Source organism: Metopolophium dirhodum, chromosome 7 (genome assembly GCF_019925205.1).
Source record: "Metopolophium dirhodum isolate CAU chromosome 7, ASM1992520v1, whole genome shotgun sequence".
Lineage (NCBI taxonomy): Eukaryota > Metazoa > Arthropoda > Insecta > Hemiptera > Aphididae > Metopolophium > Metopolophium dirhodum.
The window spans coordinates 18,943,679-18,958,515 of NC_083566.1; the positions used below are offsets into that span (position 1 = coordinate 18,943,679).

Here is a 14,837-nt window from a genome sequence, read left to right on the forward strand (position 1 = left end):
ATATATTGGGTCATTGGATTAGATATAAATAACACTGAAGAACAGACTTAGTGATATCATATAGAATGATACTTAAATTTCTACATTAGAAATGTAGGTATAACCAATATTGAGTACACACACTATAGTTCTATCGTGTTATCCTATTCGTCAGATGTCAACTGTATGCTTAAGTTGAATAACATTAATAATTTTGCTATAATCAATAAACTGATTTTATATATATTTCAAGTAGTTATGTTTAAACCTCAAACGTTTAGAAAATTTGAAAGTTCTATTTTTTTTTTTATTAAATCCCAAAACAATGTTACATACTTTTAACTTATTTAAATTTCAAAAGATTTATTTATCTCTTTTAAACAAGCTTGTGATGGAGATAGAGAGTTATTATACTATACAATATGCAAATAATAAAGTTAATGTTATTCTAATATTTAGCTAGTTTTTATTTTGTTTGGTTTGACGTAATAAAATAATACGATTTTAAAGAATAAAAAGAGTCACGAAAATCTTACTTATAACTATTTTATTACTATAAGTCTATAAGAAATATTTTTTTTTATTCAAAAGATACTTTAATGTCTAAATTTTTAGTAGATAAAATACCATGGAAAAAGTTTTGTTTTGAATGATTTTATTCAGATTGAAGTATAGTAAAAGAATTTTTATATGAAATATTTGCAATAATGATCATAAACACAATTCAATTTAACCTACCTATACATTTCTGATAAACATTTTTAAATGTTCCTAATCATTCTTGATTTTAAAACAGTGATAGATTGTTTTCAAAATCTTTTTTAAATTAATTAAATATTCATTTTTATGTCTTAATCTGTTATACGTGTAAATGCAAATATGGATTTCCATATTATTATCATCACGTTTGAGTTGTTCAGAACTAATATTTATATTTTTTTGTATATCATACTTGAAAACAGTATTAGAATATTTCATTGAAATTTAATTTAAACAAATATCTTTTGATTGAAGGAAATGAAGTTATACCTGTTTTGTTTTTAATAAAGACACGGAAATATTACAAGTATGCTTGAAATGTATTATATCTAGTCTTATAGTATTATTGTGTTATAATTGTACTATAGTGTATAATGTATACGTATTATAATATTATATTGTGGTGTTATTGTGTTAAAAGTAATTGTATATGTTAATGAATTTGATATGCATCATGTGTGTATTAAGCAAACGGTCTTATATGTCTTATAATGCCTCTATATAACGTAACTTGAATATTGAATTATACATAATATATAAAACATTATATTTACTGTGTGACCTAGTGTTCACCTAGTAGATGTTTTTCGTTGGTCTAAAAGATTAAGAAGACTTTAAGTTTTTTCAAAACGTATACCCAAGGATAAATACTTTATGAACGGATCCCTTCTAGCTATGTGATTATGTGTTTAGTTGTAAAACACGTATAGTTTTAGCTAAGTTGTTTACTTTAAAAAAAGTTTAAATATTATATTATGATACCCAAAGTGTGCGCTTAATTTATGAATGGAGAATTAACGATCTTAAGCACGAGTCTGAAATGTGCTAAAAGGCTATATGGTTATTAATCCATTTGGAATATCTTACTATATTTTTTCATATTTAAGTCGTATATATATTAATCATTATGCAAAGGCTGATGGGGTTTTATTTTTATCTAAGTCCACCTAATTCAGTATCTTGAACAATTTTAGCCCTTTGTAATGTTTAAAAATGTTCCACCTATGGTTATAAAAACTAATTATATTAATCATATTATGTGAATTATAATTTTGACTCCAAACTACTTAGTACTTCAATTAGATACTATTATGTAGTCTGACTAATTATCAAATAAAATAATGCACGATAATAAAGACCTCGAAAGTGTTTTACTATTTGATTTGGTTTTTTCATAAATTTAAAAGGACTTTCAACACAAAATGTAGCTTTGCACATATTGAATTGATACTTATGTGTTTGCTTAATAATTTTAAGTAAATAATAAATATATATCAATATTAAAAAAAAAAAATAATGTTAAAATAAAACTCTATGAATAAAATAAAATAATGCTCTAAGTAGACTTTTAATATTAGTAAAACTAATTTGAAACTATAATGTTCAATTTGTTATTTATATTTGTAAAGAAACTGGCGCTAGACAAATAAGTAGTTTTCTTTAAATTGTTTAAAAACATGTTTTGCAGACGCTACACTTTTACAACGGAATTCTACATTAGTTATTTTAAATAAAATACATTTTTACATCTATAATTATGTTCAATTTTTATTTGTTAGATAAGTGGCTACACCGTAGCTGAAAAATGCATTAAACTTGGCTACACGCCTACACCTAACTCAAAACACACGTAATAAAATTAATAAGTTCAATCTAACACATTTAAACTATATGTATTATATATATATTTGGTTCTATTTGAATGTATTATGTGAAGATTTGTATTGTAAGTCATGACGTGTTTCATTACAATAAGAAAGCTGTGTTGAATTGTTCATTTATCAAAGTCGCGTCTGTTGTTCTGCTAAAAAAAAAAAGGGTCACAGTTGTTTTTGTATATCGACCAATTTGGTTTTAAATTTTAAAACATAATTTGCTTTTGGACATGCGAAAAGATAGAATTTCCAAATTAACGTGTCATCCCTTTTCAGTATTGTCCAGTACTCGAAAACAAAACATTTGTTTGTGTCAATACCTATACAAAGATCAAAATCACCCATATATTGGTCTTATCACAATATAGGTTTTACCCTTTTAAAAATGATACAATAGGAATAATTGATTAAATATTTTTATAAAGCAAATAAAAAAAATATATAAATTATCATATTATGTAATATAAATATAAAATATAAATCGTATCAGTCAAATCTATAAAAAACATTTGTGTAGGTACTTATAACAATTTCTAATGATGTAAAATTTATTTTAACTGATTTTGAAATGTGATCTGGAGTGTTAAACTAGGTTGTAAAAAAGTTAATAATAAAATATTTTTATGTCCAGCTAGTATAGATTACTTGGCAAAAGTTTTTAAATGTAAATACAGTTTTTGAAGTTCTATACACAAAAATGTCGATAATGTTATATATAAATAAATTTGTAGTAATAAATAACTAAATTGTTAAATAAACTAACTTAATTGGTTATTTGTTTGTTTTTATGTGTTGACAATGACAACTAAACGATAATGCTAGACAATATGTACTTATTTAAAAATAAATTCATTTTTTTTACTTTAATATAAAGGCGAGAGCAAGGAAACGGTTGATTTTAAAAAACGGTTTCCCGATGTTAATTTAAAATCAGAATGCTCACTAAATAGTATTAGTTTGAAATCAATACGGGATTAAGGGAACATGAAACAGTGTAGTGGTAAACTGCTTGCTTTCACGATAAAATAACTAAAAAATTGAATTCGGCAAGAAGCTTGCTAGAACACCTTTCAAAGTGTTACCATGTAGTAGAAAACACCCTTGGAACATTATAGATGAGATGTGGCGTTCATCTTGAGGAAATAATTTAAAAACATTAAATGTTATGTACTTTATTCTAATAATCTATTAATAATTAATAATTAATTTTCATTTGTTTTTTAAATTGTATAATTGAACTTTGAAAATCGAACGTTTTAGTGGCTCGCCGTGTATATGACTTGTGTAGTACAAGTATAATATAACTTGGTATTTTTTCACGGATAATTTACATGTTTCTTGTCACCATTGACCTTCTGAATGTTATGTTATATAATATCGCATGTTGTACAGGATTTTTTTTTTTATCATGGAAGCATTTTAATTGCATTAAACTCTCAACGTTGCCTCAAAACAATTACTCTAACAGTCTCACCCCTGTCAGTGTCTCGCGTGTGCTTTAATATTACGGAGGTATTAAATATTTAATCCATTGGATAAACATCCGACGTGTTTCTATGAGTAAGCAATTATTGAGGTAAATCGAATACGGACCACATATCATACCTATTCTATCATGATTTATTACACGTTTATAGTTTTACATTTCTAAAATCCTTTGTTATACAATATTCTGTAACTTACTATAGTCATATTATATACTCTTATAAAACGCTCGGCCAACCAATAATGGTATTCGTGTTACTGCCGAATTTTGCGTCCCGGCAAACGATCATATCATACTATTACCTACAAATTACTTTCCGTCCTTTGATTCTGTGATCTTACCAATCTTGCCGTCAGTTTCCTAGGGCCTTTCCGCCATTACGACTAGGTCACACAAGTCATAATAATGGTTTACAAATATTCTTACCGTATTTGGTTCAATTGGTATTTTTTCTGCACTCTACAATAAGAAGTTAGAATCTTTTACTTCTACCGAATGGTTTTAGATTTCCCTCAACAACCTCCAGTCGGAGAAATACAATGTTTCTGTCTCGGCTACGGTTTTATTAAACTTTTACTCACTATTATACTATAGTAGGTAGGTATCCCTCCGCGGCTCTCTTAGTTTTAGTTTATTGACATAGCATTCTAATTTATGACGAAAATATTGACATACAACATGATCACTAAAAAATCACTACGTATTATAATGTATTCTGTACACACTTGATCTACATAAGATAGAACAGGTCGTGCGTGGACCCTACTATGTGTCTGTGTGTAGTATAATGGCGTTGGCGTGAGCACAATATAATAGCTCGAAATCGTATTCGATACCACTCGGCACCGTCAATATTGTTTCAAAAAAAAAAAATCCTCGGGCACGTTGTGATAATAAATCGAATGCCCAGGAGTCAGTTTGGCCGGGAAGACGGAGCAGCGTCACTTTAAAAAAAAAAAAAAAACCATACTCATCCTTTTCCATTTAATTCCGGCCGGATAATGTTTTCTTCCCCATCAGCCGATAAATGACGACGACCGTCTGCCCCAACACCGTTATAGCTCGTTCGTGTCGGATCTCTCTCGCATTCGTTAAAATCTCATTAATATCACGTAAAGCCACCGGGAACCCAGAACAAGGTGTTTAATAACCAAACGGATGGTTATTTACTCAAAAACACAACGGCGAGAGACGTATTAAAAAGACGCAGACGTGCTGCGACCAGACGGCGGGGTAGTTTGTCTATGTCGTCAACACCCATTCCCGTCCCACGTTTGTCATCCACTCCAATTCGTTGTAGGTGGTTCAATTGGCACCCGAAATAAATATGCATTTTTTTTTATAGTTTTACGGCGGACTGACGTACACCACTACCGTTTATATAATAATATACAATACAGGTATATGCCTAGCTTTTTATATTGACGGTCACCACGATATTTTATTTTAATGGTTCGCTGACGCCGTGTATACCTACTGACAGACGATTTTTTTTTCAAAATTTAATCGTGTCATACCGCATTGTTTGTGCTGTGGGGAAATTTTCTCACGTTTTCAAAAATTAATTAAAACAACAAAGCAATATATACAAAAATATCATGGAAGTTTCAGAGAAATACATTTATTGAAATAAATAGCTTCTGCTGTTGAGCGGTCTGTTTGCACCTTTTGAAAAATGAATGATTTCAAACTACAAAATATAATTATTGGTAAAAATTATTTTAACTATCAATAATTATCATAATTTTCAGCGTTTTTTGAAATATGTTCAAAGTTAAAAAGTTACGACCATTAGACTTAAATAGTTATCCGCTACTATCAAATATATGTATGACATGTATAAATTATTTATAAAATTGTTTATCTTTCCTTTGTACGCATTGAACATTTTTCAAATTTATTCAAAAGATTTAAATATCAACAATTATTTCTTTATAGTTTATTAATTAAACATAAGTCAAAGAAATTTTTAATTATCAATGTACAATTTAAAAAAATGAACGATAATAATGTTGCTGCGTTTGTTTTGATTTAAAATATCTGATAGGCTTACATTAATGGTATTTTGTTGTTTATGATGAGTCCTGATGTTTAAATATTAACTAACAATATTCAATTTGGTTATTGTAGTCATAATTAAAAAAAAACGATTTATATTGGAACGAATGGAATTGGTGATTATAGCGTTGAATTTTCCTGAATTGTATCAATATTCAGCAATTGCAGTAAATCATTTTAAATGAATCCAAATTTTATCGATGGGGCAGATGACTGTGCATTATATATGACGTGATTTATTTGAATGTACTAACATGTATTCGGTTTTAGAATTCGGGTACCTTCCATCTGGCCAGAGCATGTAACACGCCCTTCTTAGTTCTCCATTCATGTACCTAAAACAGGTCACAAAAATATAGGTATTATAAAAAACATTAAATGAAAAATGTTTATTTTATAAAACACGGATTTATGCGGTATTTGTCGTGAAATATATAATGTAATAATTTAAATAGGTGCATTTTCTGGAAATACAATAAAATATCAAACAATAAATATTAATTTGATATTAGAAATTGTATTATGTATATGGTGTATATGAACAATTATTATGGTAAATACTGATAATATATTAATATTAAGCCAAAGGCAGTTCCAAAAATAATTCTGATTTATTAGAACTTTAGTAAATTACACTCTGAGTGTATAGTTTGTGTATATAAACTGTTTTGAAATTCTAATATGTAGGTACTTAAATATATTAAATGTATGGTAATATTTAAGAAATATAAGCAGTAAGCACACTTTGGTTAAGTTTCCAGATTCCAAAATAGTTACCATAGAGGTATATAGTAAACCATGAAGGATGATTGAATACCAGTTTTTAATTATCTGTATATTATTATATTATGCCAAATATATCATACAAACTAAAAATGTATGTGTACTTAAAATAAGTTGTGCATAATATGTTAAATATATTAAAATCAAATTCAAACCTTTTTGTTTTAAGGTCAGAATATAAAATGCACGGCAACGCTAGAAACACACTGATTAGCCAAATGAGAACAAGCACCGTTTGAGTTCTCGTCTTTGACCTCCTATGTCGAAGTGGATGCACAATGGCCATGTACCTGATAACAATTTTATTTAAATCAAAAACAAATCACGTAAAAATTAAACTGGTTGTATGTTATTTAAAAAAAGCACTACCATTGAGTAAAATGATAAAGCGCAATAAATAACAATACATGAATTATACATACATTAATTTAATATTTTATTACTTAAGGACCCTAAATTATAGTTATAAAATATTATTATATGTATAGATGATTTATAAAAAAATATTTTGACAGATTAATTTAGAAAACTTAAATTTATGTTGTATGAGTGTAAACATACTTATTCCAAAAATATTCTATTTATTATTTTTCACAGAGTAATATAACAAAAATTACCATGGCCAAAAAAGTTCTTTTAATAATTTCATCCAAAATGTCTTCATTTTAAAAACTTTTTACAACTTTTAAACCCAATATTTTAAAATAATTTCTGAACATTTACTGCTAGAAGCAACGTCTTATGATAGTAAAACAATCGAATAATTAGTGGCTTTTATGACAGGTTATAAATTGAAGTCAAAATTCGTTAGCATTTGTCCATTATAACCGAACTTTATTAAACTTAGCAAACTCTTCATATTGTTTAATACACTTAAAGTTGTTACGTGTAAAATCACTGAAATGTATTGTTTAACAAATAGTAATAAATGAAAAACAATTGTTCGATGTTTGAAATTTAAAGTTTGATAAGATCGAATATTTTGGAAAAAAAATTGTGCTAAATGCACTGATAATTAGTTACACTTAACTACGCTTCAAAATATGTCCGTATTATAGGATTCATGATTGTATAATATAGTAATAACAATTATCACAATACATTGATATATAGTATAATACCTAGTCTTACGTATAATATTCTCAGTCTTTAACCGTCAGTTGATTATTTTTAGAAATAAATGGGAATTATGAAATTTTAAAATATTCTGTCAACTATTTGGTTATACCTATATATATTTTTGAGAACCCATAATATTAACTACCTAATTATCATTATAGCGTATGTAAATCAAAATAATATCTATAATTATATTTTGTGTGTTGTCTCATGAAGTCTTATGAAAATTCTCTAACTCTATCAAAAAAGCAAACGATTATAGAATTTGCTATGAATAATATTATACAGGATATTTATGCTGTACATATCGATCGTTATAGATTATTTTCCTACCTAACATTGAGATTTGACATAATATTATTTGTATTTTCTAAACACACCAAGACCGAAAATACTAATTTATTATTTCATCTCATATTAGTGGCAGTTAAAAAGTAAATATTCGTCGAAAACTGCGCTCTGGATTCTCGAAGTCAGCCATCACCAATACCATTAATTTTCGAATATTTACTGTTACCTAACCGTGGATATACCCTGTGGATAAATTATTGGTTCAAATTTATTATTATTATTATTAATTTTCTTACAAAAAGGAAATCGGGTAGAAAATTCAATAGAGTAACGATGAGAAACATTGTGTGAAAGGATGTTTCCACTCGGGAAGGTATATAGTTCGGTGGTAAATACTGAGTTCGATAGCCTGACGTCACTTGTTCAATTGATGATCCAGCGCGCGTTGTCGAATAAGCATAATCAAAAAGTTTAAAGTTATGGCGGGCCATAAAATGGTAATACGATTCTCAGAAGTGAAATAAATATGGCTCACGCATATAACATATCATAAGTCATAACTACAATATCACCTACAACACGGATTTTGGTCGTTGCTCTCCGATAGGTTATAAGTTATGACTTTTTCCTAAATAGGTACGCGAATATATTTACGACAATTATATATAGCATTTTAATGTACTCGGAAAAACTTACATTATTTTATACCAATTATTTACCGTAAGTACGGTCTCGAGTGTAATCGATATATTTTGGGCTTTTTTGCTATATTTATGTAGTAAGTACCTATGCAATGTAAATTTTTATTAATTTAATTATCAGAATGGCGATAATCACGTAATGCTGTAAAAAATTAGATAACATGGTTAATGAAACAAAAGAAATATATGTGTTACCCTACGAAATCTTATATTGTAACTTTTTTAGTTTTTATACATAATATTCAAGAAATAAATTTGTAATATTCGTTCTTCTTATCGAAGATTTTATTATACATTAAAATTCGTATATACCACTTAATTATAGATATTATGTGTCGATACCTACTACTTATAATAGATACTGAAATAGTATAATAACGTTGGTGCTTTAACAATAATATCAAAAATTATTATTTATTCAAAAATACGCTCGATGAAATAAAAATTATTTTTAAAGCATTGATAAAATGTAATCATTATACGAAGTAATATAATATTTGCAAATGAGACGAAACAGATAACTGTCATAACGGAAAACCAATAAAACCACACACTAACTTAAGTCATAGTTCGTTAGAGAATAAGATAGCGAGCCGTTCACACAATACGCATTCAAGTAGTAATACCTATAAATCAATAGATCGGAGATAAACAAAGAGTCTATTAAAGGGCCTTCTAGCCATTTAATCGGTCTCTTTATGCACGCTTTTCACGTTCTCGATTCTGGATTTTCTTTATTTCCTTATATCAGTCTTCTATATAAGTAGTTTATAACAAAGTTATTTATACAATATTATACTACCGAGTCATATAACGTATACCCAGATACCCTGATGCGTTTAAATTGTTTGTCAGTCTTCTCTTAAATGATAGTTTCTTAATACTTCCTAAAAAGTGTAATATTTTGTGTATAATTCGTATGGAGTTTAGGAGTTATAGGAGTCTGGATGAATATTCTGATTATTATTCTACGATATTAACAGTCTTTTAGAATGTGTTGGTTTTTTACAAAGATTTATTTTTTGTTAGTTATAGAATTTTATCATCGTTTGCATAAATATATAAGAGAGATATATTTAAATATATCTGTAGGAAAACGTTTTTTACAATACATTTCATTATAGTTACCTGCAGTATCCCAAATCACTACTGCAGAGTGCAGAATCATTACTATGCGGTTTCTGAAATATTTTTATTCTTATTCATAACGATTCATAACGAATAGTACTAGACGTATAATACCTCTATCCTACTGTGTACATAGTGTGACATCCAAATTTTTTCCGATTTTTTTTGATTACAAAATACTAAATTTAACAATAAGCTTAATAAATTATGAATGGGCAGATTTTCAATATGATCGATGTAACCAATTATTGTTTTTCTATATAATCGTATTTATATTCTATTGGTATAACTCTAACACAATTTTTAAATAATGGTAAAACGGAGGTAGCTATTATATTTCAATAGAGAACAAATTAATAGGATTTTTATTGCTTTTAACATAGATATGTTTTTCACCTGGGTACAACTTGTTTTTTTAAATCAATTATTTTGCGAAACACTTTGTTTATCACCATAAAAATGCGAATCAATATATTTTATAATATAATATATATACTAATACGTATTTATACTAAAAATCAATCTATAGTTTATAATTTATTAAATTTATAACAAAATGTAGCATGTTGCAAGATTTATTTACTGCAATATACTCAAAAAAATTCTATGATTCCTCAATAATTTTCCTTACAGGTGAAAAATAACTAGTAGCATGTTACATTTCGTAGTTTTTATTTATAAAAAGGCAAATTTTATTTCTCCAAAATTCAGAGTCATACATTTGAATACAACTCAATGACATAAAAATACTAATACAAAATAGTAAAAACATATTAGGTGATTACAATTAAAACCAGAATTATAGTGTTATGAAATACATTTTTATAATACTGACCTTTGTGTATTATGGTTGGTTTAAAAACATAAATTGCAGATTAAAAAGTTAACACCATCAAGCAATAACCATCATAAAATTAATATTAATATGAAATAATATTAACATAGGCCATAGGGATATACTAAGCTAATTAATATTATATACCAACTTTATAAAATACAACGTCCCGAAAGTAAACTGTTCCCGTGAGAACACTTTATTTGGTTACCGAACTGGGAGATTTCGGATTGGTTGGAAAGTTATTGAGAACATTTTTGGCTACCAAGTAGAATATTTTAATGATAATAAGATACAGGAAAACTTTCCTATTCGAAACTTTGAAATGATAACAATGAAAGTAAATTGGCAGTTTTATAGAAACTAATTGAAATTCAAAATAGTTTTTTTTCAGCGGTTTTAATCAATGAATTTTTAGTAATTTGGTAGTTCAAATTATAGCTATAGCTGATCCAACTTAAAATAAATCCTTCGAATTAATGAGAAACTATAACTATTGCATTGAAAACTGTTATATAGAATATTTAAATATTTAATATTCACTTAAAGAGCAAACAATTTTAACTAAACTAATTTCAGTACTATTTTTCTGTTAATTGGTTATGTAGCTATTTTAATTTTAAATATTAATTTTCTTTTCTTAATACAGATTATTTAATTATATATTTTCATTTGATAATTTATAGTAAGCTGAATTTTTTATAACTTATTAATAAATATTTGATGAAACCTTGTGTCTATAATTAAATTTGTATGTCTGAGTTCTAAAATTATTTCAATGAAAATAATAATATACAAAGACTTAAGGACATTTTCTTATTTTTATTTTGGTTAGCAAAAATAATATTGAAATATCTGAGAACAAATTTATTTAACAAGTGCAAATATTTTATAACAAGATTTTCTTTTTTTTTAATAGGATCGTTTTGATAATAATGTATACTCAGGAAAAGAAAAATAATAAGCATTTTGTATTAGGTAAACTTATAAAAAAAAAGAGCGGGCAAGTGTGTGTTACTCTGCTTATACAGTAGGTTACAAGTGGGTCACTGTATAATGGATTGTTTGAAATATTTTGAATTCAATGACATCATATCATTGTACACGAAAAACGATTATGAGCGGAGACGGTTTGTCAGCCTGGATATTTTATATTGTTATTATATTTAATTATAGCCTGTATGTTGAATTAATATTATAAATTACAATAAAATAACTAAAATCGTTATTTATATTTTTAATTTTATTCGTTTCTATGGTGATATACAAAGCGTTAGAAATTAAAATCCCATTTTTAACGGTATTTTGTAATTTGTCGGTGATTTTAATCGTGGCATTAAATAACGATTGATAAAATCAAAAAATGACCTCTTTAAAATCCAATTCTTGATCCAATTTGCTAAAAGATAAAATACTATATGTTGAAATCGAAGCACTCCTTCTGGTAGAAATTTTGTATACAGGATAAAAAAAAAAATAAATAAACACCATTGTAAAACCACTAGATCCCTCGCTCCGCTGAGTAAACTATATATATAAATTGAAATATTAATGTTTTGAGTTTGTCATTTGCTCAAATTTTAAATTTTAATAAATTTTTTTGTGAATTTTTTTTTCAATGTTGTTTTTCAATCAATACATATTTTACATATTATTATTCAACATATTTTTCTAATAATATATTACTTTATACATTCACTTGAAAAAATAAAACTATTCTATAGTAGTATGATTCATTAAAAATCAATCATTATTTTTTATATGATTAAAAAGATAATTTATGAAGCAGAGCGATTATCAGCAAATTTCAACGCATCAATACTGTAACACGGCGCATTGTATAGGCAGAATTAGTGCATTTATGTGTTGTAAGAAATTATTTACGTATTCTATTATACATATTTTTAGAATACAGAGTGTAACAGGAAGCCCTGACAAATGATATATTTTTTGTTCTAATCAATATTATTCGATTTTTTTACGCTTGTGCTCTATGGATAGTATAAAATGCTTTTTTTTTTTTTTAATACTGAAAATAAAATATTTAAAATCTGATATTTTTTTTGAAAAGTTCAAAATAGCCAATTTGTAAATCTGATTTTTAGATATATTTTGACTATATGAATATTTATTTAAGTCATGTAGTTTATTCTTCCAATTTTTTTAAATCTTATTATTTTTGTTAAGTAGAGTTGATAGAAAAAATCATAAAAATCATAAAAAATCGTAAAACACTTTAAATTAAAAATCAGATTTAAAATAATAATTGTCAGTATTACAAAAATAAATAAATGTTATACTATACATGTAGCGTATGGGGCAATAAATTAGAACATAAGTTATTTCATTTGTCATTTGTCTTCCTGTTACAACCTATATTGTTAATCATTTATTTTTATGTTAGTTTCGCGAATCTTAATTTGGTTTTGGTAGACCGTGCCAATTGTTACTAACAATTTTTATGTGATCCAACATTAGCTTTAATTTAGTCAAATTTAAGACCAAAGTACCAATGTTTGCGCATACATCAGTAACTTATCGTCTGCCTAAGAGTCGCAAAGGGCGTATGTCCAAAATTACAAATTTTTCAGGAGAGGAATAAAACGTTTCAAACATTTCGTCTGCTTAATTCCATAATTCAAGAAGGGTCCGCAAAAGGCGTATTTCCATCATTTATTACAATGATAATATGTCGATACGACTTTTTCTTAGGTCTTAAAATCATTACATCGGAGATACGATGATTTCTAATCATCAATTTCATGGAGGATAAAATGATACAATTTAAGTTATGACTTTATCATACGATGCGGTTTTTTTTTCTTAATTTTAATCACCTGCAAAAATATGGAGTTACGCCCTTTGCGACTTATTTTGGGTGATTTTATTTTTTATTTTAGTATTTGAGAAATTGTTTGGTTGACAAGTCAATAGTTATTAAACATTTATTTTGAATAATTTGTTGTGAATCCAATATTAACAGATTATATTTTAAAACCATTATTTTTTTAATTTCCTAGTAGACAATGAACATTTACATGAATGGACGTTGTGATTTCGTTTTAAACAGTGCTCCCATTACTTAAGTCTATGCTGTATAATATTATAATTACTATGTGTTTTCTTATGAAGAGTCGACGAATAAAATTGTTTTAAACGATATAGATCGCACTTAATATAATTCACTAAAAGATTTTATAATCCGCCTATAACTTTAAACTGTAGTTATATCTTATATCGAAGAATGTTTTTTGGTGAATACATTTTTTTTTTATAACTGATGTTGCAATACCATATACATTATACATACATAAAATATCAAGTGGGATTTTTATTTTACCATTATTATACTATCGAAATAGTTTATTATTATTATTTTTTACTTTATTATCGTATGAATATATTAAGCGAAATTTGAATATTTCAATGTGTATAAATACCCATTTTGATTATAATATATTTTATATTTTATCCTAAATTATAATATTATTATATTTTACTGCGTATTTTAACCAAAAATCTAAATGAAAATAATATACAAGTGTATATCCCTAAAGTTTGTACAATATGCATTATGATGAATAATGTACAAATAATTCTAGTCATATTAATATTTAGATTTACGAAGAAAACTAGGTAACTTGTTGAAATATTTATTCAATCATGAATTTGATTCAAGATATTATTATAGGCACTATTATGCACATCTGATTAAACGATTTTGATGTGGTTTCGGTTGATTTGTTGGAATTATATTGATTTTATAATTAACTTCAAATGTTTTTACTTCATTGTTTCATACTTAACAGTAAGTGACTTTGATTGTTTTTAATCATTAGTAGGTATACGAACTCTCACATAATTACATTTCCTTAAAGGCTTAAACACACTTAATAATTCAAGAATAAAAACTTATATTTTAATTAAATTAACTAATATAATTTGCGCCAGTATTCCATTAATATAAAATAAATACAGTATAACTATTTTATGTATAAACTTAATCATTTTTAAATTTTAATCCACTAACTCTTTAAAATAAT

General features: G+C 26.4%; 1 protein-coding gene across 6 annotated transcripts in view; it reads right to left on the reverse strand.

Moving 5' to 3' along the window:
• The window catches only part of LOC132949494 (tachykinin-like peptides receptor 86C), a 145,355-nt gene that overhangs the window by 9,515 nt on the left and 121,003 nt on the right, over positions 1-14,837 (reverse strand). For all 6 annotated transcript variants that reach the window (XM_061020416.1, XM_061020415.1, XM_061020418.1 and 3 more), the window contains 2 exons: positions 6,876-7,010; positions 6,192-6,272 (listed from right to left, as the gene is read on the reverse strand). In XM_061020416.1, coding sequence (XP_060876399.1) covers positions 6,192-6,272; positions 6,876-7,010 — 216 coding nt within the window. The remainder of the gene's footprint in view (positions 1-6,191; positions 6,273-6,875; positions 7,011-14,837) is intronic.